Raw genomic sequence first — 25,508 nt, 5'->3', positions numbered from 1 at the left:
TAGGAACTTGAAGAAAGGGGTATTTATCTCCAATCTCAAACTTAGATGTGGATTCAAACGGTAATAATACATAGTACATACCAACATTATGAACATGTTTATCTCATTTAAATGTAATTGTTTTTATCTTCATCGATAACTTTGATAAATGTCTTAAGAGAGATATCGGAAACTTCAAGGAAATGGTAAAACTGTAGGTAAAATCACATACCCCTAATTATTCACTTCTTGTGGCTGTGAATTTGTTTTACAAGCTATGTGGTGAAGCAAAGTCAATGTCCGGAAAAAAGTTTAGGTATCAATCCTATTGGTTCTTTCTTTATTTCTTTATATTTATCTATTCTTAGGTATATCTTTCTTAGGTACATCTTTCTTAGGTACCTGTCTTATTAGTTCTTTCTCGGTTTTTTTCCAATTAGAGTTCTCTTATTTAGAGTTGTGTTATATGTTATATATATCTTCTAATGTACGAGGACATGAGTTTCTTTGTATTCAACAATTGCCTATTCTTCGACTCTAAAGATCGAGTTCAATTTTTCTTTAGCACATGGGATTTTGTCGAGCCGAATGTTAGCTCATTTCATACTTTTATGGACTTTATCAAAAGAGCTAACATTCGACCCGATGAAATCCCATGCGCTGAAGAAAAATTGAACTCGATCTTCAGAGTTGAAGAATAAGCAATTGTTGAATACAAAGAAACTCATGTCCCTGTACATTAGAAGATATATATCATATAACTTAACTTTAAATTCCAATTGAAAAAAACTGAGGAAGAACCAATAAGATAGGTACCTAAGAAAGATAGATACCTAAGAATTGATAAATATAAAGAAAGAACCAATAGGATTGATACCTAAGCTTTTTCCATAGAATTGACTTTGCTGCATCGCATAGCTTGTAAAACAAATTTACAGTCACAGGAAGTGAATGATTAGGGGTATGTGATTTTGCCACCTGTTCCACCATTTTCTTGAAGTCTCCGATTTCTCTCTTAAGACATTTATCAAAGTCATCTACGAAGATAAAAATAATTACATTTAGATGAGATAAACATGTTCAGGATGCTAGTTATGTATTATTACATTCTGAATCCACATCCAAATTTGAGAGTTTGACTGTCTGGTCTTGGGAGATAAATACCCCTTTCTTCAAGTTCCTGTGGGCTTCTCCAGCCAACACCATCTTTGGAAGATCATCTTCCCAAGGGCTTTCCCAATTTGCCTCTTAAGGATTAACCCAAAAGCCAATAACTAATTTCCTACACTTTTTTTTGGTAACTTAAGTTCCATTGAAAAACCAAGCAAACATACAATTGCCTCTTAAGGATTAACCCAAAAGCCAATAACTAATTTCCTACACTTTTTTTTGGTAACTTAAGTTCCATTGAAAAACCAAGCAAACATACAAGACTAGACGGGCATATCCCTACAAAATCAAACAAACATACAACATAGGCTAACCTGCCACACAGCTACAATAGAAACAACGAGCAACACAAATCTTCAACTGCATTAAACAGACTAGTTACACTGCATTAAACAAACTAGTTACAGGAAAAAATCACTGGTAGAATATGCCATGATTAACAGATCAATTTTCTGCTCTTTCCTCCAAGATATAATGCATGCTGCAACTCTTGTGAGCTAACAAGACACAGAGTCGTCGGTCCCGGGGTAAGCCCCACAATACCTCAGGCTTGGGCAACCCCCACCATGGGGCAACGAAAAAATAAATGGAAATCCAATGTAACCTTGATTTTATTTATTTATACTTGTATGCTTTTTTATTTTCTATGACTTAATAGTAAGTGGGCAACCAAATTTGGAATCGGGCTTGGGCAACCCAAACATGCTTAAAACTGATAAATTATTTTTGCTTGAAAAACAACGTGCATGACTTTCGTGCAAAGCCTGTAGCGGTTTGTGCAAAGCACGTAGCCATGAGTCGTGACCCCAGTTTGTCCCCAGTTTGTTTTCTTTTCGTGTAGTAGTGTTTTGTGCCGGCTGGGATTAGAATGCGATTTACCAAGTTATACTACCAGCAAAAACTACACAAGCAATCAATATAATCATTGTGTAGTGACAGATATACCTATCTAAACATAGTAAATTCTCACAACGTTTACGTTTTAAGTATCACCTGTCGAATTACAAGTATACCGCACTCAATGATCTTGATCGCCAACGATCTTAAATCCACAAGCTCTCCGATAGACCTCACGGATAATCCCCCTTCCGAACATCTATTTATTTCTCTCTGCCGCCTTTTTTTTTTTTTTCTTGGCTGCCACTTCTCTTCTTATCTGGCTAATGGCTATCTCCCTTTTTCTCTTTTCTTTTTGGCGTCGTTCTAGAAGGCTGTAGACTTTACCTAGGAAGTAAACAACATATATCTATATATAGGCCTCTTTCTCCGTTGCTTTTTCATTTTAAAGGACGGAAGGTGCCGATTAATAATTAGATTGATCCTTTCGTCGATCCGTCTTCTCCAAAATTCGTCTCACTGTAGTCGACCGTCTTTTTAATCCAAAACGTTCACTCTCAATTACAAATAAATAGATTCCTTCTACTCTAATTTTATACAAACTCACTAGCTTATAAAAAAATAATAAAATTATAATTCGATATAAAATACGTGTTTTGTCATACGAAATTGCCAATATAATTAAGACTTCGGAATTTGGTCCTTACACTTGTAAAGAAAGCAATGCCTAGATGTATCCGGATACATACAATCTCGAGCTAATGTTAGCAATCTTCTCATTATTAGTTCAATACTATTGGTTAGGTGAGGTTTGAGTAGTATTACTTACACTTGTAAAGAAAGCAATGCCTAGATGTATCCGGATACATACAATCTCGAGCTAATGTTAGCAATCTTCTCATTATTAGTTCAATACTATTGGTTAGGTGAGGTTTGAGTAGTATTATTTTCTTGACTGATTTTTGTCATTTTGAACTTTTCGTTAATTTTGCACTATCTATTTTTTCATTTTTTTGATTTGTCCTGACGAGAGAAATTTAAAAAGTAAATAGTTATGGCAACAAGTCCACAGAATTATTTTATTAAAGATAAAACTATAATTCAAAACAGTATCTTGAATACTTTTTCAAGCTTGCTTAATGGGTATATGTATATTTTGATTTCTTTCGTCGAGAAAAGTTTGTGAAGTTAAATATTTTGGCCAAACCTAAGTGGTTTAAAAATAATTGTTCAAACTCGTTCTAGCATTGTATGAGCTACTTCGCATAATCTAACATTCTGTTTGGAATTTAAAGAAGGAAACTGATATTCGCACTCTACTTTTTACTGATGTGCTTCATTTTTAACGTAATGTTACTAGTAGCTTTATAAACAAAGTAGGGCACCACCAGTAAAAAATGAAGCGTGAATATCAAAATCCTTTAAAGAAATAAGAAAATAGGATAGAACTACAAAGAAATACAGTAAAAGTTAGGAACGTGTTCAAAAAAATACTCGACAATTTATTTTGGGGCAAATTTTACAAATGGTCCCTCTAGTTTGCATGAGTTCTCATTTTCGTCCCTCTAATATTAATTGTATCAGTTTTAACCCTATAGTTTTCATTTCGTCTCAATTTCGTCCCTCTCCTTGATGTCGTCAATGAAACAAACGGAATTGAAGGGCAAAATTGTCATTTTCTTTCATAGAGGGACTAAATTGAGATTTTATGTAAACCAGAGGAACTATTTCTAAAATTTTACATTTTACTTTCGTTTTTTGCAAATATAATAAAAAAGACCATAAGTAATGTATTTGACAACTGAATAATTTTTTATAAGGTAATCAAACTATATTGAAAAAATTTATATTTATATTTCATTACACATTACAAAATATTAGAAAATGCACAAATCAACTCCTCAGCTACTGTCTTTGTATCATGTTCTTATAATCTCCTTATTTTTTTCACCCGATAAAAAAATGTTCAAAATCCGTGTTTATTTGTTATATGAGTGATCTTATGAGTTTTAAGTCTCAAAATAAATACACTTATACCCATGTTTTAATGTATTTGATCTCTTAATATTCAATAGTGTTTTATTGCTAAATTAAATACAATTACAAGATTTCTAAATACTACTAAACAACTTTTTCTTTTTAATCATTTGACAAAGAAAATAACGAGATTGAAAATTCAATTGAAAAAAATACAATACCAAGACATTTAACATAGGGGTTGCTTTTCGAATTTTCTCATATTTTTTGTGATATATATAATAAAAACTTTAAAATTTTCAACATATTTTGATTATTCAATAGAAAATGAGATGAGAAATGTATTACATATGATGTATTTTGAATTTATTCGCAAAAACAAAAGAAAAAAATAAAATTGTAGAAATAGTTCCTCTAGTTTGCATAAAATCTCAATTTAGTCCCTCTATGAGTAGAAATGACAATTTGTCCTTCAATTCCGTTTGTTTCATTAACGCCGTAAGCGAGAGGGACGAAATTGAGACAGAATATAAATTATAGGGCTAAAATTAACACAATTGATACTAGAGGGACGAAAATAAGAATTCATGCAAATTAGAGGGACCATTTGTAAAATTTACCCTTTATTTTGTTATTTTTTCACCTCTTTCTGCCCGAATCGAAGAATAGAAGGTTTTCGTTTATGTAGTAGTATATATTTTTCCTTCTCTAAATTCCCAACAAAATCATAACGGGGCCTTTGTGAAATCCAACTCGAAATTCAGTGTGCCATGCCAGTTTTTTTTTTTTTTTTCCTCGGCAAATTTTTTTTATTAATCTTTGAAAAGAGTACAAAGATTAAACAGACAAAGGCAAAAGCAACCCGAGACTTGAAACGTTGGCAAAAAACTAACAAAGAAAAGACAAGACCATAAAAAAAAAAAAAAAAAAAAAACCACTTCAACAAAAAAAAAGCCACCAAGACCAACAAAACAAAACCAGACACCAATGGCAACAACAACAAACAACAAGCAACCCACGGCCAACGAAACAGCAGCAGAAAACAGGGCCTTCTACAAAATTTCGCCAACCAGACAGTACATTTAACGGTTAGAATTCTCTTCCTCCACAATATAGGAAATCTACCACGGTAAAATTCCATTTTTAAGAATGGGCCCTTCTATTAGAAAATAACCAAAAAAAAAAAAAAACACTTTGACTAGTATTTACAGTACTTTTCAATACATGTTTTAGAATTTATCGACAACTCAACTGACGGTGTTAGCATTTTCCTTTTAGAATTGAAGTAATTATTCTGTGATCTTGAGATATGGTCACGTGTTGTCTAGAATATTTTACAACCACATTTTTATAGGATTCGTACATCACGTGTTCGATAGACTCGTAGGGTGGTTAGGTGTCTTTGATAAATTGGAAAAAACATCGTCTTTGGAGGAATGTTGCCGCACCGCAAAGCACTTTATAATAAGGGCTTCTTCGGCCTAATTTTTGGAGCTTTTTGACATGGTCTTTTCAGTTATTTTTTCTTAAACTTTACAATGTTCGAGTCTAATGTTTAGATCATATTATTCGTCTTCACGATAGGAATCGAAAAAATAAAAAATTTATAACAAGACCCTTCTAAGAGCATCTCCAATGGGAGATGGACAGTGCACCGGTAATTTTTGGCATCAATTCACTTTGCAATCCAGATGCCTTCTATTAGGCTAAATCCTACGTGGCATTTGACATGGATGAAAGGGAGGAAGCATGCCTACTTTGACTACCTACATCTTGTCGGCCAAATTTAAAAAATGACTGTTTGAATTTTGATATTAAGGGTCGGAGAAGGATAACTTGATGTCAAATAAATAGAATTTGGCACAAGGATTGAAAATAAAGACTTTAATGTCAAATTAAAAAAACCAAAATGTCACATCAGTCTTCAAAAAAAATTGACATCCTCAATTTAAAGTCGGGTTGGAGATGCTCTAATCTTCCAAAGAAACGGTCCTGAAGGCGGAGGGAAAATTAATAGTACACGCATGATCCCAAAGTAAATACATACAGAAAAAATGCGCCAGTAATCGCAATTGGAACTCAAAGAGACAAAGACGGTTGGTTTACTTTTAAACACAATCCAAACCCCTAATACCTCTCTCTCTCTCTCTCTACAATCTTTGATCGTAGTTGCAAGGCCGATTGCGACACTCTATCCGGTGCGTAGTCGTCGAACGGCTCACCGGATCTTTTTCTGGCGAGGTAAGGCTTCTATGTGAACTGGTCCTGATTGCCCTGAAAAAGTTAGGTTTTCTGTTTATTTAAATTAAGATCCGGTAATGCTTAATTTGGGAAGGGATAATGTGCCTTCGATTGGTAATTAGTGGTTAACGTCTTAATTTATTGAAAATTGGGAGGTTAATTGGAGTTAATGTATGAGATGGAAGAGAGGGTTGGATTTGTGAAGAAGAAGACTTCTTCAGGTTGCTTGATTATAAAGAAGAAAGTGGATGGGAGTGGCGGGGTTAGGGCTTCGGGGCCGAGAAAGGTTTTCGAGCCGAATAAGGAGAGGGAAAGGCGGCATTTGGCTCGCAGTGAGTCGGAGTCGAGCGAGGAGTTGTTAGAGCCGTATCGGACGGAAGTTGTTTCCGGAACTGATAAAGTCCGTAAAGCTTCAGTTGTGTGTCATGGGGGCCGCGTGGGAGATAGCAAGTTTGGTCGGAATGGGGAAATTTGGAGTGAGAGGAAGAGAAGTTTAGATGTGTCTGAGTTAAATGATCGTGATTGTAATAGTGGAAAGAGGACGAGGCAGGAGGATAGGTTTAAGAGTGACAGGAAGTTTGAGACAGGATCCATTAGACATGTCAATGGGCAGAAGTATTCGCATTTTGATCGTAATACAAGTAACTTATCAAGTGGGACGGAAGAGGTGAATGGGTATTCGGCTATGAGTAGGTTTGAGATTGAGGATGGTGAAGCTCATCAACCCATGTCTTCCTTGAGACAGAAGTGCCAACTAGTGTCTCATGATACTATCAGGTTGCAGGGTAAAAATGGTGTTTTGAAGGTGATGGTGAACCAAAAGAAGAAGAAGATGGAACCGTTTCACAAATTCTATGAACATCCATTCGAATTTGAGGAAAGAAAGGGTTCTAGGATAGAACCGCTTCACAAATTCTATGAGCATCCGTTCGAATTTGAGGAAAGAAAGGTTTCTAGGCATGAAAAAGATGTAAAGAATAACGTACTTCCCGAACCTTCGATTTACTTGGATTCACAACGCCCTGAGAAAACGATTTCAATTGCTAGGACAGTGAAGAATGATATAAAATTACGAAAACCACTTTCCATTAGTCCTGGGGTTGGAAATTCAGAATCGGACGACAGTGATAAGTTACTGAGGCTGGGACCCACAAGCACACAAGATTGCAGCTCTTTGAAAGGGATAGAGAAGAATGGAGGGAAATCTCCATTGGCTGAAAAGATAGCACCAGTTGAAGGAAAGGAAGGTAAAGCCAGACGTGGTTACGGGACAGAAAAGCAATTATTGCGTGACAAGATAAGGAGTATGCTTGTGAGTGCTGGCTGGACAATTGATTATAGACCCAGAAGGAACAGAGACTATTTAGACGCTGTGTACATTAATCCCAATGGAACAGCGTACTGGTCCATTATCAAGGCTCATGAGGCTTTTCAAAAGCAATTGGGAGTAGAAGCTGTCGATATAAAACCTAGTTCTCAGTTTACTCCAGTGCCAGAGGTATTACTTAGTAAATTAACCAGGCGAACCCGGAAGAAGATTGAAAATGAAATGAAAATGAAGCAAAGAGAAAGTTGTGAAGGAGTTGACATCGAAGAGTCTGTAAAGGGCATCGACGGTGATAAAGGTTATGAGAAACTAAGTTTTGTCAGGGGGCGGAGTGGTAATTCACAGAATGGGAGATCGCATGAAGTCACTTGTGCAAGTGGAGATGATTCGAGTGATACTTTATACAAAGGATCACCCAAGCAGGAGGGGGCTGAAAAATTATGCATTGCATCCAATTCTGGTATTATACGAGGACGAAAATGTCAGAACATTGGCGGACGTACGTTGTTGATTCGAAGTTGTGATAAGGGGTTAAATTCAGAGCGCGATGGCTATGTTCCGAATATGGGAAAAAGAACACTGCTTTCATGGCTTATTGACTCTGGAGTGGTGCATTTAAGTGAAAAAGTGCAGTACATGAACCAAAGACGGACAAAGGCAATGCTAGAGGGCTGGATCACAAGAGATGGCATACATTGTGGTTGCTGTAGCAAAATCCTATCAGTTTCGAAGTTTGAGATTCATGCCGGAAGCAAATTGCGTCAGCCGTTCCAAAACATCTATTTGGAGTCTGGTGTTTCCCTTTTACAATGCCAGATTGATGCATGGAATACACAGGAGGAATCCAGACGCTGTGGTTTTCACACTGTCGACAAGATTGGTGATGATCCAAGTGATGATACTTGTAGCCTCTGTGGTGATGGTGGGGATTTGATGTGTTGTGATGGTTGCCCTGCAACATTTCATCAGAGCTGCTTAATCATAAAGGTACGGAAGCATGATCAAAGATGTTGCACCTTGTTTTGGTTATCTTGTTTATGTTTACGTGCGGAAACGCTGAATTAGTTGTTTGTTTTTGCATATTTTAACCTGTGGTGACATTGGATAGATAACCTGGAACATTAGGCTTGGGAGGAGAGGAAATTTTGATTAGTGTAATCACACATGGAAGATGATTGGGTGTAGTTACAAGAGTTTAGAGAAAGGAGGATGTGGACTTGTAGTTGTCTAGAAAATGCCTGCGTTTCGAATTGGATCTAATATTTTAAAAACGTAGTTTTCCATAACTGAAGTGTAAAAGGGGAAATGTGCACAACTCGTTTGTGGCGCATAAGAAGACGAGGGAGGATTACCTCTCACTATTATAGAGGTCCGTGTTTCTACAGAATGAAGGAAAGTAAAACCTGGAAAAACTTTTTCCGCTTTGAGTTTTATGTGAGGGTGATGCAAAAATTGCATTAGCTTCATTAAATCAGGATGATGCAATCTCATGGCGATGATCAGTTGATTTCCATGTTTATCGGCTCATGTTGCTATCTTATGGAGCGTAGAAGGCAAAAAAGTTTCATGTTGCTAAAATTAGATAGTTATATTGTAGAGGACAGAAAAGGGAAATGTCCAAAAAAATAAAATAAAAGGGGTGGATCACGTAAGCATCAAAATAAGATAACCACATTGTTTCCTGCTATCAAAGTCGTGGGCAGCAAAGTTGGACGCTAAGTGAAAGTTTCAAAAACAAATAGATTAAGCTTCTGTTTTGCTTGTTGGAGATCTGTGCTTTGTTAGGACTCAGCTTATTCACTTCTTTCTCCTTTCTTCAGATGCTTCCCCATGGTCATTGGCACTGTCCGAACTGTACATGCAAATTCTGTGGCATTTCTAGTGAGACTACTGCTCCTGGGAATGGTAAAACAGTCTGTGCACTTCAGACATGCAGCCTGTGTGAGAAAAAATGTAGTTAGCTTAACTCAGATTTTATGTTTGTCTGCAATGTCTTTATCCTTGTATGTATTTCTTCAAATATCAGAGTTTACCTGAGGTTGAGGTTTTGCCTTTTTCAAGATCACAAATCCTGCAGTCAGGAGATTGATGCTTTACCTGATGATTCAAGTTGTTCAACCACTTCCTTTTGTGGGCAGGAGTGCCTAGAGGTAATATAATTCTCCAATTCATGAAGGTTTTGAGTTATATGCAATCTCATTTGGCTACGTAAAGCATTGTGTGCTCAATATATTAAACTGGGGTCTGGATTAATTTGTAGACGTTCCATACTAGTTCTTTTACAGTAACTTGAAATGATAGACAGTGGCTTATAACCACAAGCATGGACATGGGTACGCACAATGTCCAAAGAATCAGGAGATGTACGCAGCAGAGGCATTTCAAATTGAAAACTGTTGTTGATATATCTCTGTTGGTATGCAAAGCAAAGGCACAACATCATTCCTTAGGTACGCATAAGATACACCCTGGGAGAGAGACATCATTCCTTAGGTACGCATAAGATACACCCTGGGAGAGAGAGAGAGAGAGAGAGAGAGAGAGAGAGAGAGAGAGAGAGAGAGAGAGAGAGAGAGAGAGAGAGAGAGAGAGAGAGAGAGAATGGTCCAGCTGTATCCCCTGCCATGTCTAGCTTGATATACGCAGCCTAGATGTGTCTAGCTGAGAAAATTAGATAGAAGTGTCACCAAACGTGTCCCATATGTATTTTTCCGTGTCACCACTATGTCCATGGCCGGTACGTGTCGGCACGCATACGACGGCCAATTAGGCTTTGTGGCACTTCTTTAATAATAGGTGTGTGTGATGCAGATGATCTTCCTCATTCATGCTGAGTAAGTTCGCTGCAATAGTTTAAGCTCTGGTGATATTCAGTGTCTGAGCATGAATATATAGACGTTTATATATTGACAGCTGTCCAATAAAGTTGTAATTTTCACTCAGTTTCTATTCTTCCTAACACATTTCAAAACATCAATGACCTCTTCACAACTTGGATGTATAAAACTCCTTGAATTGGAATGCAGGAGAAGGAAAAAGTACAAACAGTTACTTGTCCATTTGTGTATTTTTGCACTTAGTCCATTGCAAATTCCTGAGAAGCACTGGTGGACGCGTTTAATTTGTATTAGATCTAGTTGCTTGAAATAATTTTAAAATAAATGTAAAATCAACTCACCTCTATCAAGTATGGTGAAGATGTGTTCATAGGCTATTTTACCTTTAAAATGAAAATCTATCAGCTGGATTGTCCCTTTCTCCCTTTTTGAAAATAATGGAGATATGCCACAGACCAATAGGGCATCTGTTGTTTTACCTTGTTTGCTATTCGGTCCTCTGGAGCATACACTGTGATGCATTGAAAATGTAATCTTGTGAAGTTGCTACTTGGTCTTGAAGAAACTCTTCCACTGTTAAAAGGAATTGAGTTTAATCTGAAGCCTTCTACTTTTTCAGCTCTTTGACAATTTACAGAAGCTTCTCGGGGTCAAGAATGAATTGGAATCAGGATTTTCATGGTCTCTCATTCATCGGACAGATCTAAACACGGATACATCACACTGTAGTTTCCCACAAAGGGTGGAATGTAATTCTAAGCTAGCTGTTGCACTCTCGGTTATGGATGAGTGCTTTTTGCCTATCGTTGACAGGAGGAGTGGAATCAATTTAATCCATAAAGTTCTCTACAACAGTGGGTAAGCAGATGCAGCACTTCATTTCTGCCTCTATTGATCTTAATTTTTGCATATTGATTTGCCAAAATTTCTTTCCTTGAAGCAGTTAATCTGGCGCATGCATGAGTTATAAATTATTCCTTATTTTTGTATTTTGTGCATGTGTAAAAATGAGGATGAAAATGTACATTTCCTTATTTTCTTTATTTAGTAAAGTCACGCTTTTGCGATATTTGTGTCCAGGACAAGAGCATTCCGTTTAATGATTAGCTGTTATGATTACGCATGGCTATTTAAATATAACATCTCTGCTCTTTGTTTGCTTTTGTGTGACCAGTTATGACTGTTTGTTTGAGCATGTTGTGTCTCATTTTTATCCTGCTTTATGACTTCAATTCCAGCCCATGCCCTTGTTTGGCTTCCTGTACTGGTCCTGGGTTTCTATTTAGCTCGTGTAGTAATACTCCCTCCGTCCTGCAATGTTTGGCACTTTTGGGAAATCCAACTTTTAAGAGAAAAAATTTGATGTACAATTAATGAGCAAACTTTCCAATGCTACCCATCTGTACTTTCACAACTTTTGTCATAAAAAAAATACTTTCACAACTATTTTCCAAATTGGGTGTCAGATGCCAAAAGTTTTGGCGCTGATTTGTGGCTCCCAAATTCAAAATTGATTTGTTTGTTTGAACTGATTGTTGTCTAGTGTGCAAAAGAAAAGGGTAAAGTGGGAAGTTCACCTAACTTTTCTATTGACTTTTCAAACTAGCCAAATATTATGGGACAAGTAGAAGCACAAAAGTGCCAAACTTTGCGGGACGGAGGGAGTAGTTAACTATACACTGGATAGCTACCTAAAAGTATTTTTGATTGTCCTAGCTTATAAATGTTTGTGTAGATGTACAAATATGTATGATCATATATTTACCTCGTGTATTGATTTGCTTGTTTCCTTTGTAGATCAAACTTCAATCGGCTGAACTATAGTGGCTTTTATACTGCCATTTTGGAGAGGGGTGATGAAATCATTTCTGTGGCCTGTATCAGGTATGATGCCTCATAGCTTCACATCATCTGTGTAATATATGTGCCGCTAGAATTGAAGGGATGAACTGTATTTCCCACTCTTCCAAAAATTATGCGTACAACCCACCAATTTAGCCACATATAAAGAGGCAGTCATATCTCTAGAAGAAGACATTCCTGGGTTGGTGTCCATTTTTCTCCGCATCTAAGTATGTAACGAGCTCATACTGCTTGGTTCAACGTGTCATATTAAGTAATTGTATTGAGAGAGAAGACCTGCGTCTAACGCTTATTAAGCAGACCTCTGGAAAGCCTTTGCATTGGACACTTGCTATTATCTGTCGAAATCATATTGGCCTGTTCTTTTATGAGGAGCTTTAGAATTTTAATTTTTGTAGTGAACTACTGTTTTGAAGGGAAGATGAAAAGAATGAAGCAAACTTCCTTTTTGGAACTTGGTTGTAAGTTGTTCTGTGATTAGTCTACTGCTTATTATTAGGAAGATGAATAAGCATGTGCAGTTCTAAGTTCTGTGATTGGACATGCATCTAACAATATCCTTTTTTATCTATCTATTTTACTTGGGCACTCTTTGCTGAGAGACGCATGAAATGTAGTGAAGTGTGATTAAGGTAAATGTTGAATTCAATGGTAGTTAAATGTAATATGGATTTTGCCTACGAGAGAAGATGAACAAGCATTCGTGAAGTGATCCTTTTCAAGAACATGCGTGGAAACAACCCTATTTCGAGATTTTCCATTTCCGCGTGGTTAGACGCAGGGAAGGCTGACTTTCCGCGTAGGCTGGATGCGCCAACATCTCGACTTTGGAAACTCTCTCCTTTCCGGTTAATCCATCCATCCTCCTCCTCTATCCTTTCTTATATACGACTTTTACAACACGAAACTTCTGATTTGTTTACGTATATAGAGCTTTCTAAAATAGATTTTTGGACTTTATATTCCAACATGTGAAACGTGGAAAGTAATTTCTCACTGTTCTTATATAAGAAAAATGTTCAGTGTAAAAAGATAGTGGTATTATATTATTGTATGTTCATTCCTTGTCTTGTTCCCATCATGCAATGTCCTTATTTTGACTGACACAACAATGATCCCAGTGACCATATCATCTTGTTTATTAGAAAAGGAGGTTGATCTTTTTACTTGCTGAGCTTTGTTGAATCAGATTAGGACTACTAAACACTCACAAGCCTAAGTTCTCACCTTATTCTTGTTGGACTCGTTGGGCACCGACACACCAGGGACAAACAGGGATGCATAAGGGACACGCTAAGTGGTGTATGCAATTATTTATAATCAAATTTATGCAGCGAAATTAGTTTTTTTTTTTAAATGATTTTAAGCAGTGAACATGTATGAGAACTGTTAAAGCATCCAACTCCAAACCAATTGGCCAAGAGTGGAGAGGCTGCCCAGGCTTATATACTAGTTTTGGAGGAGATAATTAACCGATGTGGGACAAATCCCAACACTCCCCCGCATGTGTGACCCCCGATTCGCACGTGGAGAGGTCAACAAAGGATCCGGAACACACGGATCACAATGAAACAAAGTGCAACTATGGCACAAACAAAGGGGAAAAGCCTCCGAAAGCCTAGCTCTGATACCATGTTAAAGCATCCAACTCTAAACCAATTGGCCAAGAGTGGAGAGGCTGCCCAGGCTCATATATTAGTTTTGGAGGAGATAATTAACCGATGTGGGACAAATCCCAACAGGAACGAAGCATGGTGTTACTTCAGAACATAAACTAAAGTTATGACAAACTTATCACTTGTGCCTTGTGGTTTGTCTTTTTTTGGATAATCTCTTACTTATGTGAAAGCAGTGTTAGTTTTCGTTCTTGTGCCAAGTTAGTGTTGGTTTTCATTAGGCGTTCATGATACAATTTTCTATTAATAACAAGTTAAAAGTATGTATTTATTAATAGTTGTAATAGTTGCCATGACCCTTGCTGTGCCCATGCCCCATTTATTTAGAATGATCGTGTCAGTATCCGTGCCCATGCCTCTTGGGATCCAGATTGTTCATTTTTCTTGAATTCCGCGTGATGTTCTTTGTTCATCACAGGTCTGATTACTTATGCTCTGTTTTCTCAGAGCTGACCCAGGAGTGTTGACTAGCATTTTAAATTTATCAAAAGAACAAAGCAGCATTGCAAGTATTTAATTATTGCATTGTTTATGTCTGATTAGGATCCATGGGACCCAACTAGCAGAGTTGCCATTCATTGGGACACGCCATATGTATCGACGCCAAGGGATGTGCCGTCTGCTTTTTCGTGCTATTGAATCGGTAATGCTGAGTTATTATGCTTGCATTTTTATGCAACATCTTGTGCAAATTTTAATTCTGATATTTTTGACACCACCATTGTGTCTCGAGGTCTCTACCTGTATCAGCACAACTCTTACTTCCCTGAACCTTTTCATCTGTGGTATCTTATATGCCCTCTTCATGATGGTTTAAGCTCCATTGTATTCTTTCTTTTCCCTTTCACCAATAGGGAGGGGTTGAAGGTGTTTGACAGGTGGCCATGTGAGCATGCTCTATTATTGGCACTTTTAGTTCTTTAGTTGCCATTGTCAACTAGTTTATACTAGAGTATTTTGAGAACTTTACTCTTTCTTCTTCTTCACCTTGTGCTTGTTTTTTTTTTCCCTTTTTTCTTGTTCTTTTATTTTTCCCGGGGATGTTAAATCACTCAAAACTTAAACTTGAATCACTCGACTTTGACATTCCTGATATTATTTAAGCTCTTGGCACGGTGGCCTTGTCTTGCATACAATGTGTGTACTTCATCTTGTGCATGTTTTTTCTTTCTTTCTTCTTCTTTTTTTTTTCCCGGGGACGTTAAAAAAGCCATAAATCACTCAAAACTTAAATTTTGAATCACTCAACTTTGACATTCCTGATATTATTTAAGTTCTTGGCTTTGGTGTTTGGTATGGCGGCCTTGTCTTGTGTACAATGTGTGTACAAGTTGCGGCCCTTATGGTGCTTTTAAGTTTTACCTATCAAAAAAAAATCTCATCTTTTCAGGTGCTCTGCTCTCTCAAAGTTGAGAAATTGGTTATACCTGCCACCTCTGAGCACATGCATATATGGACTGTAGTTTTTGGTTTCAATCCAATTGAGGAGTCCCACAAGCAACAAATGAGATCCATCAATATGTTGGTGTTTCCGGGTACAGATATGTTACAAAAGCTGCTAGTGGAACAACAAATCACTGATGGGAATGTAGCTATATACTCAGGTTTCTATTAGTTGCGATTGTTTGTCCCTGCCTTGAACTCTATCTTCTAATATTGTTATTCTTTATTGGTTGACCTTTTATGATTCTTTTTAGGTAAAAAGTGCGGTCTAATTCAACACAATCATCATCTCATGCCTGTTGTGGCAAAAAAATCTGAGGTGGATTCCTCTCCTGGTTATGATCTCATCATTTGTAAGGATTCTGGTTCAGATGAGATGAATAACAATGCTGCTCCTGAAACTTCCAATTTGCCATTCCCAGCTATTATCTCAGATGATAGTGCTTGTAGAAAAACTCTTCATCTGTCTGTAGAAAAATTGACTGAATCTTATGCTGAATCAAAGTGCCCCACGTCATCAGATGCAAACTATGTTCACCTTAAGATGGAAAGCTATGTATTGGATCAATGAAGTAATGGTTGTAAGTCTTCTGCGCAGGGGGTCATGGATGATGTTCATGAAACTGATCCCAATGTTTCTTTTATTGAACAAGTTTCTGATCTCGTGGATGAAACTTCAACTGTGAATGTGGAGAGATCAAGGGAGATCAAAATCTTTTTTCCTTTTCCATTGTGAATGGAGCTGACGAAATGCAGTTTAACTCTGATTTTATTCCTAAAAGCAGTTGAATTAGAAGGATGAAAACCGATCATTTGAAAGGACAAGTTTCTTTTGTTGGACCTTTTCTGGTTTCTGCAGTTGGGATTTATGCACAGGGCACTCAGGCTGTGTTCAGATCACGGATTCAGGTATATCTTGAGTTTGGGTAGAGTTTTGTGTGACAATGACAGCACTTGAGACTGGAATCCTGTTTCTGTTAGAGACAAATCTGACTTGAACATGCTAATACCCTTGAAATGCAACAAATACCTCTGCTGAACCTGTTCTCACTTCTTTGGATCTGCTTTTTAACAGAGATTGCAACCGAGGAAGTCAGACGAAGATGCTTTGTTTTGACTTTCCATGTATCTGATAGTTGTACTTGTAATTTACTCTGATTGGATTCATCATAGTGCAAACTGCAAGGGAAGCCGAATTACATGTGGATTCAGAAGCCGTGTTTGAAGGAATTCCTTGTCAGATAAATATTTGATCTTGTACAGATTGATTGGCAACAAATAATACATGTTACATAAACCAAATGATCGGGACACAAGGTTTGGTTTGGTTATTTCGTGCAAATTGAGGGACCAATGCCATTTGGATCTCCTTTTCCGTGATATTATCATTGGCAGCAGGTTGATTAGCTTACCGATTGAAGGCTTTGCCCTCATAGTACCAATAAAATGCCATGGTTCACTGGGGAAATTCTTGCAACCTGTGCTGCTGCTAAGTATGAGAATTTGGGACTTCAGATCCAATACAAAGCACGGGAGATCATCTATCCCAGCAGGCTTGAAGAGGTTTGGAAATGTGTCCTTTGCTGTGATTTGCTATTTATTGGGAAAGGTTTGGGAATCATAAGACCGAAAGTTGAAGCTGGCCCTGTTTTAACATTAATCATGTATATGCGTAGAGTTTGATCGACAACAACTTTGAATGAGCTTCTCTTGTGTGTATATTGGATCGAGTTTCTATTTACTGTTCCTTGTAACTTGGTTGTTACACTGACGGGGAAGGCAATTTCTTAGGTCCTGAAACTTGCATCATGATTTGTGTAGTTCGATCAAGTTTTGGTTGTATATATGATCAAGTGTAAATTACTCTGTTCACCGTACATAGAGTACTTTTTAACATCACAAAAGTTTCCTCTTTTTAGTAGAGTGAAGCTGTCTTGCGAGCTCCAGCAGCAGTATTTGTAGACACGAATGCAAAGTGAGTGCCCAAATTAGTAGGAATGCCAGGTCCGGGTTTTGCGGTTACCAACCCCAACCCCAAAGCCAAAGTACTTATTTATACCCAAATGCAAACCAATACCTGACGGGTTTGGTTTTTAGTGCACCATGACCAAACTGTACGGGGTCCGGTTATTACTTGAACCGCACCAAACCGGCGATATAATAGTGACTCGGTGGTGTTGAGGAGAATAAGACAAATCAAACAATTTGGGGTTTGAGACTTGAAAGAAGTCGTGGTGCATAACCATGCACTCTGTGGCGTACAACCACCAACAGATGGTTTTCAAGAGTTTCTATAGAAGACTCTTGAGATTCTTGAGAGAAAACGAAAAGTTATCGAAAGAAACTCAAACGAGAAATGGGAGGAATGGAGAGGTTTTTATTTTAACTAAAATAAGGACCTTCTTATTTGAAAATGACTGTATATATATATATATATATATATATATATATATAATTCACTGGTGAAGAAGATAATGGGCAAGATTTTTGAGATAATTTAACTTCTGAAGAATTGCAGCATATCGACAATATAATAGAAGGATGAAATCATTAGTCAAAAGAAAAAACCATTATGAAAGTAAAAAGCATAGTAACTTTTGGTCATATCAGCACCGAAAGCAAGGACACAAAGTATCTTAAAATCCTATTCAAACTCCAATTGGACGGGTATCCATCGATTACATCGCTTTGGGTACCATCGATTTTCAGGTGAAATTGGCATATCCCCGAATATTCTCTTGTTTGGTGAAACAAATTCGTATTACCAACACGAACAAAGTAGTATCTTTGATAAATTTCACAATGATTCAGGCAATTGGAAGATTCATCCGTAATAACGTCCTGGCATTATTCGCTAAGGTCCTCTAACTTGGCATCATTAACCAAAACGGTGTCGGCGTGAAGGTCCTCTGTCCGTTGTTTTAAACGCGCGATCAGTCGTGTGTGATTGTTTATTATGGGTTTGGCTGCGTAAAGTCTTTCCAATTCTTTCCGATGAGATGCCAATTGCTGTTTGATTAGCATAATCTTACTCCATGTTACTTTTAGCATTACCTTCTACAGTATGAACGTTTCAGATTACCAAATGATCAAATAACATTCCACAGAATCGCCAATTGGTGGTGGAGAAACCATGTCTCAAAGACTTCGCAGGTTTTTTTTTTTGAAAGGCAGACTTCGCAGGTTAAACATGCGAAGTATGAACATGTCAAACGGTCCCGCTTTCTTTAAGTAATGAACTCGCACCTGTTAGAAGCGATTTTGGATCCAATAAGCGACGCCGTGTTTTTATGAAGTTTTGATCTCCCATCTTGAAGACCGGAGGTTAGGGGACCAGGACCACGACGTTGTTTTGATCGCCGGCGGCCGTACTTCAACGCCGATCATATCCGACAAGAACAGGTAAATCTCTCTCCTTTCCTATTAATAATTAGATTTCGATTTCGATTAATTAATTACTCATCATTTTGAAAGTTCGCATGTTCAACAGGTGAATCTCTCTCCTTTCCATTGTGAATGGGATGGGACTGATGAAATGCAATTTAACTCTGACCTGAATCCCGACAGTGGAGCTGAGTTAGAAGGATGAAAACTGATCATGCCAGGATCAAAGGTAACTTTTACCTTTTTCTGGGTTCTGCTGTGGGGATTTCTGCATGGAGCACTCAGCTGTGTTTAGATCACGAAAACATTTGTACGATAATGAGATCGATCGGGATCCTGTTTCTGGCTTGAAATGCATCTGTTGAACCTATTCTGACTTCTTTTTAGGTCCAATTATTATTTTTATTTATTTTTATTTTTTTATTTTTTATTTTTTGCAGAGATTGCAAATGATCAGGAAGTCTAACACAAAATACTTTGTGTCGCCTTTCCATGTATCTTATAGCAATACTACCAATTTAGTCTGATCTGATTCACCATAGTGCGACTGCAAGGGAAACCGTATTACAGGTGCATTCAGAAGCGCCCGGTTCGAGAGAATTCCTTGTCAAAGAAGTATTGAGGATCCAATTGTGCAGTACATAGTGATTGGCAGAAAATAATTCATTTAACCAAATTTAATTGACTGTGACACAAGATTCGGTTGGTTATTTTGTGCAAATTGAGGGATCTGCCTGCCTCTTATTTTTACCTATGCTTCATGGGGAAATCCTTGCAACCTGAGCTGCTTCTGAATATGAGAATTTTGGGGGTTCGGGTCCTGTACAAAGCACAACAGATTATTTGTTCCAGAAGTTTAGAAGAGGTTAGGAAATGTTTCCTTTGCTGCAATTCGCCATTGTTGGGGGAATAGGTTTGGAATCGACAAGCGATGCTGCACCCCTTCTGAAGTTAACCCTGTTATATATGTGGAGCTTGTTAGACAAAATCTTCAAATTTTCTTCTCTTGTGTGCATGTTGAGTTCTAATTTTGTCCTCGTTGAAATTGTGTCAGGACCGGCCTTCTTAGGTCCGCAAACTTGCCCCATGATTCATGTAATTCGCTCAAGTTTTAGTTGCATACAATCTTACGAGGAACCAAGTGTAAATTTCTCCGGTTATGGTACACGGAGACCTCTTTAACATCTACAACTACAAAAGTTCCCTGTCCTTTTCAATCTTTTTCTCCCTTCTGAAAAGTATGTTTGCTTTAGTTTGCAAACAACGCACGCCGTGCGAAGTTGGTGAAGCTGACCATTGAATATCCGTGTGTAGATATCTGTATTAATCTATACGTACGTATGCGTTAAGATGTACACATATGAGTGATTGTATCTGTATTTATGGTTTGGCTTTGTTTTTGGTCATTTTAGAAGTCCATGTGCCATTGTGATTATAAGGTGCTTTTTAAAACTTCCTCTGTCATGGGATCCTCTAACAAGGGACGTGTAGGCATGTCTCTTCCAAATCACTGGTTTACGTCTCCTACTAATTATGTACATACTCACCTTTCTAATGTCAAAATAAATCCTATCAGTTGGGCCAGTTCGGAGATGAGAAAGGATATGCAGGCACACACAGGAGTCTTCCTGCAAGTGTGTGGAGTGGTGTGCAGGATTAAGCTGCAGTTGGTTTTCTGGAGGCTCAAGGCAGAAGAACCAGCATCTGGTTTAGGCTCAAGGCAGACGAACCACCACCTGGTTTGGTTGATCGGAGATTTCAGATTGTGGGTTTTGTGATTGTGATGTCCAAGAAATGGTGGAAGAGACTTTCAGGGTACGAGAATAAAGATGCAATATGTAATTTGGATGTATGTTTTGGGACAGTTTTGGTACACTATATTCATATTGAATGTATGCAATTTAAAACTGTAATCAACGCTCCATGGTTGGAGCTTCCACGTGTTTACGGTGTTTGTAAAGCTAAGAAAGATTGTCTCCCTTGCCAAAAAATGCTTATTTGCTACTGGAACGTCATATGAAAAATACTTAATTTAACTCAGAAAAGACAGATACAGGAAATACTAGCATGCTAACTTTCCCATCTGCAATTCCATTGCACTAACTTCACGCGTTTGACACTCTCATTACAACAAGGGTCTCTAGTTACAAGAAATCTTCTGCTGTTTTTAAATTGCTTAGAATTTCCGATTTCACCTCCTCCGGAAGTGGTGCAGATGGACCTGCCTTTGAGTAGAAGCTGGCCAGTGATCTGATTGCTTTCTCAAGCACAACATATGACTCCTGCAAGTAGTAAGACACCCCAATCAACCACATGGAAGAAGTGGCAAGCAGTTATGGCTCAATTTTGGCACATTTTCCCCCTTTGGTTGATCATAGGACAGCCTCAAACATGCATACCATCATATGAAAATTCCAAATTTTCCTTGGAGGGATAAACGTACTTACCAACATACAAAAATCCGTAGGTCCCTCAGAGGGCACAAACAGGAAGCCACATTTGTCTTTCACTTGGTGACCATGAAATCTGGTAGACAAATGTCTTTTTTTTGGTGAAACGGAAATTCAAAGCCATCTATAGTCTAAGGGCAAACCTAAGTGTCAGCTTGCATATGTTTTTCGTTTCTACAATTTTGTGTATCCGTTTATGGGTGTTTGTATACGTGCGCGTGAGCTCATGTTCATAAGTATACTCCTCTAGCCTGTGCAACCAAAAATACATAAAGATGACCCAAAATTAGCCACTAAATGTTTCTTAAAAACTTTCCAACAGACTTGAAGACTGAATAGGTTCTCTTTCATTTAATTTGATACTCTTTTCTATCCTTTTTAGCTACTTGCAGAAGTATATTTCCCTTTCAGCATGTTCTTTCTTAATAAGCAGACATTCCATAACCCAAAATTCGAAATGAATCCAGTTGAACCATTCTTTCTCGTTTGAATCCAAGATTTCAAGCCACCAGCACAGCGGGAGGCCTTTTGTGTTTAAGAGTTAGGCGGACAGAAATCAGAATTAAGTTGCTGGATACATCTGACAGTCTCAAAAAAACATCATATAAGTTGTGTAAATTATGCCCTCATACTTTCTTGGAGAAGAAAGGATGTCCATATTATCAGAAGTGAAGGTCCATAGGTCATAGTACCCATCATCCCAAACCGCGTGAATGTAATACCTGAAACAATAGTTCTCTTGTACTCTGGATTGTGAATAACTATAGCAGTCAACCATAAGTTTGGGAAACTTCAACAAGTTAAGAATTCATAGAAACTAGAAAAGAAACTAACCTCCTTGACTACTGTATTTTGTCCCCTCCAACCATTTAGATATTCCCGGATTGATTCCTTTGCTGCATCCGCAGTCCGTCTAAACTTAGCCAAGTCCTTGGGGTCTTCCTTCAGTGAGTCCCGCAATGTCCTCACCAGCTCTCTTGCTGATTTCAAGTAAGCTTTTGGCAACACTTTTCCTGACTTTGTCTTCTCATTGGGGTCAAACAATGATTTTACCGCCCCAATAACACCCTCATCCTTGTCGTCTTGGCCCTTTGCCTTCTCTCCGGCCCAAGCAAATAAACGTAACGGGAGGAAGTTGAAGGTTAAATTGGGAACTAATGAGACACTGATAAATAATAAAACATGTCGCCGGTGAGATGATGTTTCTTGAGAAGGTAACAGAACATGAGACCTGGATCGCAGTTTATCTGTTATGAAAGATCAAGTAGAAAAAATCAAAATAAGGAGGGTGGAGGGAAGGGAAATGGAGGATGAATGAGGAATAAGTAACAGCTACATCAACAGCAGAGTGGAAACAGACTAATAAGTCATGTTAGCACTTTTCGAAGAACAGTGTGGATGCTAGAAGTAATTAAAACAGGAGAGCTGGATGGAGGAGCATAGAAGAAACAGGAAAAAATGATAATGCAAGTTGCTTGAGAGTTGAGACAACAAAAATTATTTGGAATTATTATGACCTACCAACAAAGGAATTACACTGACCGGCTAGAATAGCAAGTGAAAATGCATTGTAAATGAATGCGAAAATTGCTTGGTTGCAGTTAACACACACACGATGAAACACACAATGAAACCCTTTCAGCAGTGGTTCAAGCTACACACGATGAAACCCAGATTTTGAGATTTGGTTCAAACACAGATTTTGGGATTTCCGGATTCAAACCCAGCTTTGGTTCAAACCCAGCAGTGGTTCAAGCTACAACCTTTTCCAGATTCCACACAATCAAACCCAGATTTTGAGATTTCCAGATTCCGGCAACCTTTTCCGGTGACTCAGTTGTAGAATGTTGACGGGCCGTTCAGATGTGCTGCCAGAACTTGGCTCATCAAAGAATCAGCTGCATTCTGGTTCTGTGTCGGAGCTTAATGAAGATGAAGAAGCCGGAGCTTCTGATCAGATACTATACACAGCATCTTTCAAGGAACTTGCAGCAAAGAATGTGCAGTATGAACTATGAAACCATTATATGGGTTTCAATATCCCTGCTACTAGTTTTAGCTTGGGGAGTAGGAGTCATCATGTTGCTGTATCTGCCCATCAAAAGATATGTCCTTCAGAAGGATATTTCCTCACGCAAACTATATGTTACTCCTCATGAAATAGTCTACAAGGTGTCACCCGAGTAAAATCTCCTAGTTTCCTCAATTCGTACCTCCACGTGCATTCGGGTTGCACATGAGGGGGAGTGTTAGACTTGTCCCACATAACTCATCTAAGCCACCCAAATAGCAAACTGAGTCATCTCAAGTTAAGGAAGAGTCGTACCATCACATACCATAACACAACAGAGCATTAAACTAAAGTATTGTAGCAGGGTAGCACTAAAGTAAGCAAGGGAGTTTTGTTGAGGACACATAGCTCCCTCTAATAACTTTTTCTACGTTTGGGGGTGTACTTCTCAACAAGATCCGCCTCCAGGGCTCCCAAGGCCATGCATTCCTCCTCCAGATCAGTCCCAGGGCTCTTCCAATTACTACAATAAGAGTCGGCAGGCTCAAGAGTTTGGAAGTTCGCACTCCTGCACCCCTGCCCTCTCGTTCTCGTGACTAGGAGGAGACCTTGGATGAGGAAGCTGGAGTTGTCTGTGGTGGCACTTCGAAGCCTGCCGACTCTTATTGTAGTAATTGGAAGAGCCCTAGGACTGATCTGGAGGAGGAATGCATGGCCTTGGGAGCCTTGGAGGCTGATCTTGTTGAGAAGTACAACCCCAAATGTAGAAAAAGTTATTAGAGGGAGCTATGGGGCCTTGACAAAACTCCTTTGCTTACTTTAGTAAGCCTACTTACTTTAGTACTACCCTATGTGATGGTATGTGATGGTACGACTCTTCCTTAACTCTCGGTGTGACTCGAGATGACTCCGTTCGCTATTTGGGTGGCTTAGATGAGCGATGTGGGACAAAGTCTAACACTCCCCCTCATGACTATTTGGGTGGCAATGAGCGATGTGGGACAAAGACGAATGGAGAATGAGCGATGTGGGACAAAGACGAATTGAGAAAACTATTTGGGTGGCTTAAATGAGCAATGTGGGACAAAGACGAATTGAGAAAACTAGGAGATTTTACTCGGGCAACACCTCACATGCAGCCCGAATGCACATGGAGGTGTGAATTGATAAGGTGAGACGATTGACTCGGGCGATAGAGACTTGACCACACGAGGTAAGATCACCCAAGACCTGGCTCTGATACCATGTTAGATTTCTTGGAGGGTTCCAACCTAAAACCAATTGGCAATAGGTAGAGTAACCTCTAGAATATATTAACCAAGTTTGAGTGGTTTAGATGAGCGATGTGGGACAAAGTCTAACAGGATCTATTTCGCGTCTTCATTTCTCAGGAAGCACAGAAAACATGCCTAGTTGACAATTTTCAAATCTGCTTTTCCAGGAAACTTTTAGTAAAGCATACATTTTTTTCCGAAACATCGAAGATTGTGTTCCTATAATTTCTTGTGAATTCCCTAGTGCCAGATGGCCTACCTTCAATCATACCGTAGAGGGGATTAGCTGAGGCGCACGAAAGCTGGCCCAGAAACTAGTCGAACAAAAAAAACGACCCTTAACAAAGCTTACCCAAAGGCTGCCCTAATCCAATGTCATGGACACAATCTGTTGTTTCTAAGCAAAACCCAATTCGTACAGGCGAAAATGGAATCAATACTTACAGCCATTCACGGGTTTTGAAGCTTTTTCAGGTGGTATTGAAGCCATGGGTGTCCATCTCGCTAGAAAAACAGACATTTCCTTCACTTCTGAACGTCGAAAGAGCTGATTGGTCATGTCATAAGTATAATTATTGAAATTAATCATCATTTTTTTCAAGAGAGAAAATAGATTTCAGTTCTATGCATCTCTACGGATGGATAGATGTTGGTGGCTTACCTTATCAGTGTAAAGGCCCCCTTTTTTGGCTGTCTTTGCCCGAAGTTCTTGGTCCAAATGGTCTCATGGATGATCCAATTAGTTTAATAATTTAAAATTTTTTTAGTAGCCTCTCGAGAAAGATCTCAAATATGAACGGAAATTTTTTTTTTAGTAGCCTCTCGAGAAAGATCTCAAACAACTATTACACTTAGGCTCCGTTTCAGAACATCTTTTTAAAAAATAAGTACTTATTTTACATTTTCAAATTCAAAAATTATGTAAATAAAAAATAATTTTTTAATTTTTTTTGCACCGTATAAAAGATCTCGATGAGATCTATCAAACAATATCCATATTGGTAGAAAAATTATTTGCGTAAACATATTATTTTTGAGC

General features: G+C 38.2%; 2 protein-coding genes and 1 long non-coding RNA gene across 6 annotated transcripts; 2 read left to right on the top strand and 1 right to left on the bottom strand.

Moving 5' to 3' along the window:
* The first annotated feature begins 5,948 nt into the window (after positions 1-5,948).
* On the top strand, positions 5,949-17,254 carry LOC131321606 (uncharacterized). Of its 2 annotated transcripts, XR_009198588.1 has the most exons (9): positions 5,949-8,518; positions 9,352-9,484; positions 9,593-9,681; positions 10,988-11,226; positions 12,166-12,252; positions 14,451-14,550; positions 15,298-15,511; positions 15,605-16,259; positions 16,426-17,254. XR_009198588.1 is itself a non-coding variant. In XM_058352491.1 (8 exons), exons 1-8 carry the CDS (start codon positions 6,374-6,376, stop codon positions 15,919-15,921), a joined length of 3,324 nt encoding a protein of 1,107 aa, XP_058208474.1. In that variant the 5' UTR covers positions 5,949-6,373; the 3' UTR covers positions 15,922-17,254. The 2 variants fall into 2 exon arrangements, 1 of the variants encoding a protein (XP_058208474.1); XM_058352491.1 differs by having other exon boundaries at positions 15,605-17,254.
* Positions 17,255-18,607: 1,353 nt separating this feature from the next.
* LOC131321614 (uncharacterized) lies at positions 18,608-19,951 on the top strand. The gene is made up of 3 exons (XR_009198590.1): positions 18,608-18,752; positions 18,841-18,963; positions 19,175-19,951. It is a non-coding gene; the product is annotated as an uncharacterized LOC131321614 (long non-coding RNA).
* An 814-nt stretch (positions 19,952-20,765) lies between these two features.
* Positions 20,766-25,263, bottom strand: LOC131321611 (photosystem II D1 precursor processing protein PSB27-H2, chloroplastic). Of its 3 annotated transcripts, none has more exons than XM_058352498.1 (4): positions 25,131-25,263; positions 24,914-25,016; positions 22,019-22,431; positions 20,766-21,016 (listed from the first exon to the last, which is right to left on the bottom strand). In XM_058352498.1, exons 2-4 carry the CDS (start codon positions 24,987-24,989, stop codon positions 20,879-20,881), a joined length of 627 nt encoding a protein of 208 aa, XP_058208481.1. In that variant the 5' UTR covers positions 24,990-25,016; positions 25,131-25,263; the 3' UTR covers positions 20,766-20,878. The 3 variants fall into 3 exon arrangements, with proteins under 3 accessions (XP_058208481.1, XP_058208482.1, XP_058208480.1); XM_058352499.1 differs by having other exon boundaries at positions 24,914-25,000; positions 25,131-25,255; XM_058352497.1 differs by having other exon boundaries at positions 24,914-25,156.
* Between the last annotated feature and the right edge of the window lie 245 nt (positions 25,264-25,508).

Source organism: Rhododendron vialii, chromosome 4a (genome assembly GCF_030253575.1).
Source record: "Rhododendron vialii isolate Sample 1 chromosome 4a, ASM3025357v1".
NCBI lineage: Eukaryota > Viridiplantae > Streptophyta > Magnoliopsida > Ericales > Ericaceae > Rhododendron > Rhododendron vialii.
Note: the sequence above shows the minus strand (reverse complement) of the source record. Positions and strands in the feature narration are given on the sequence as shown.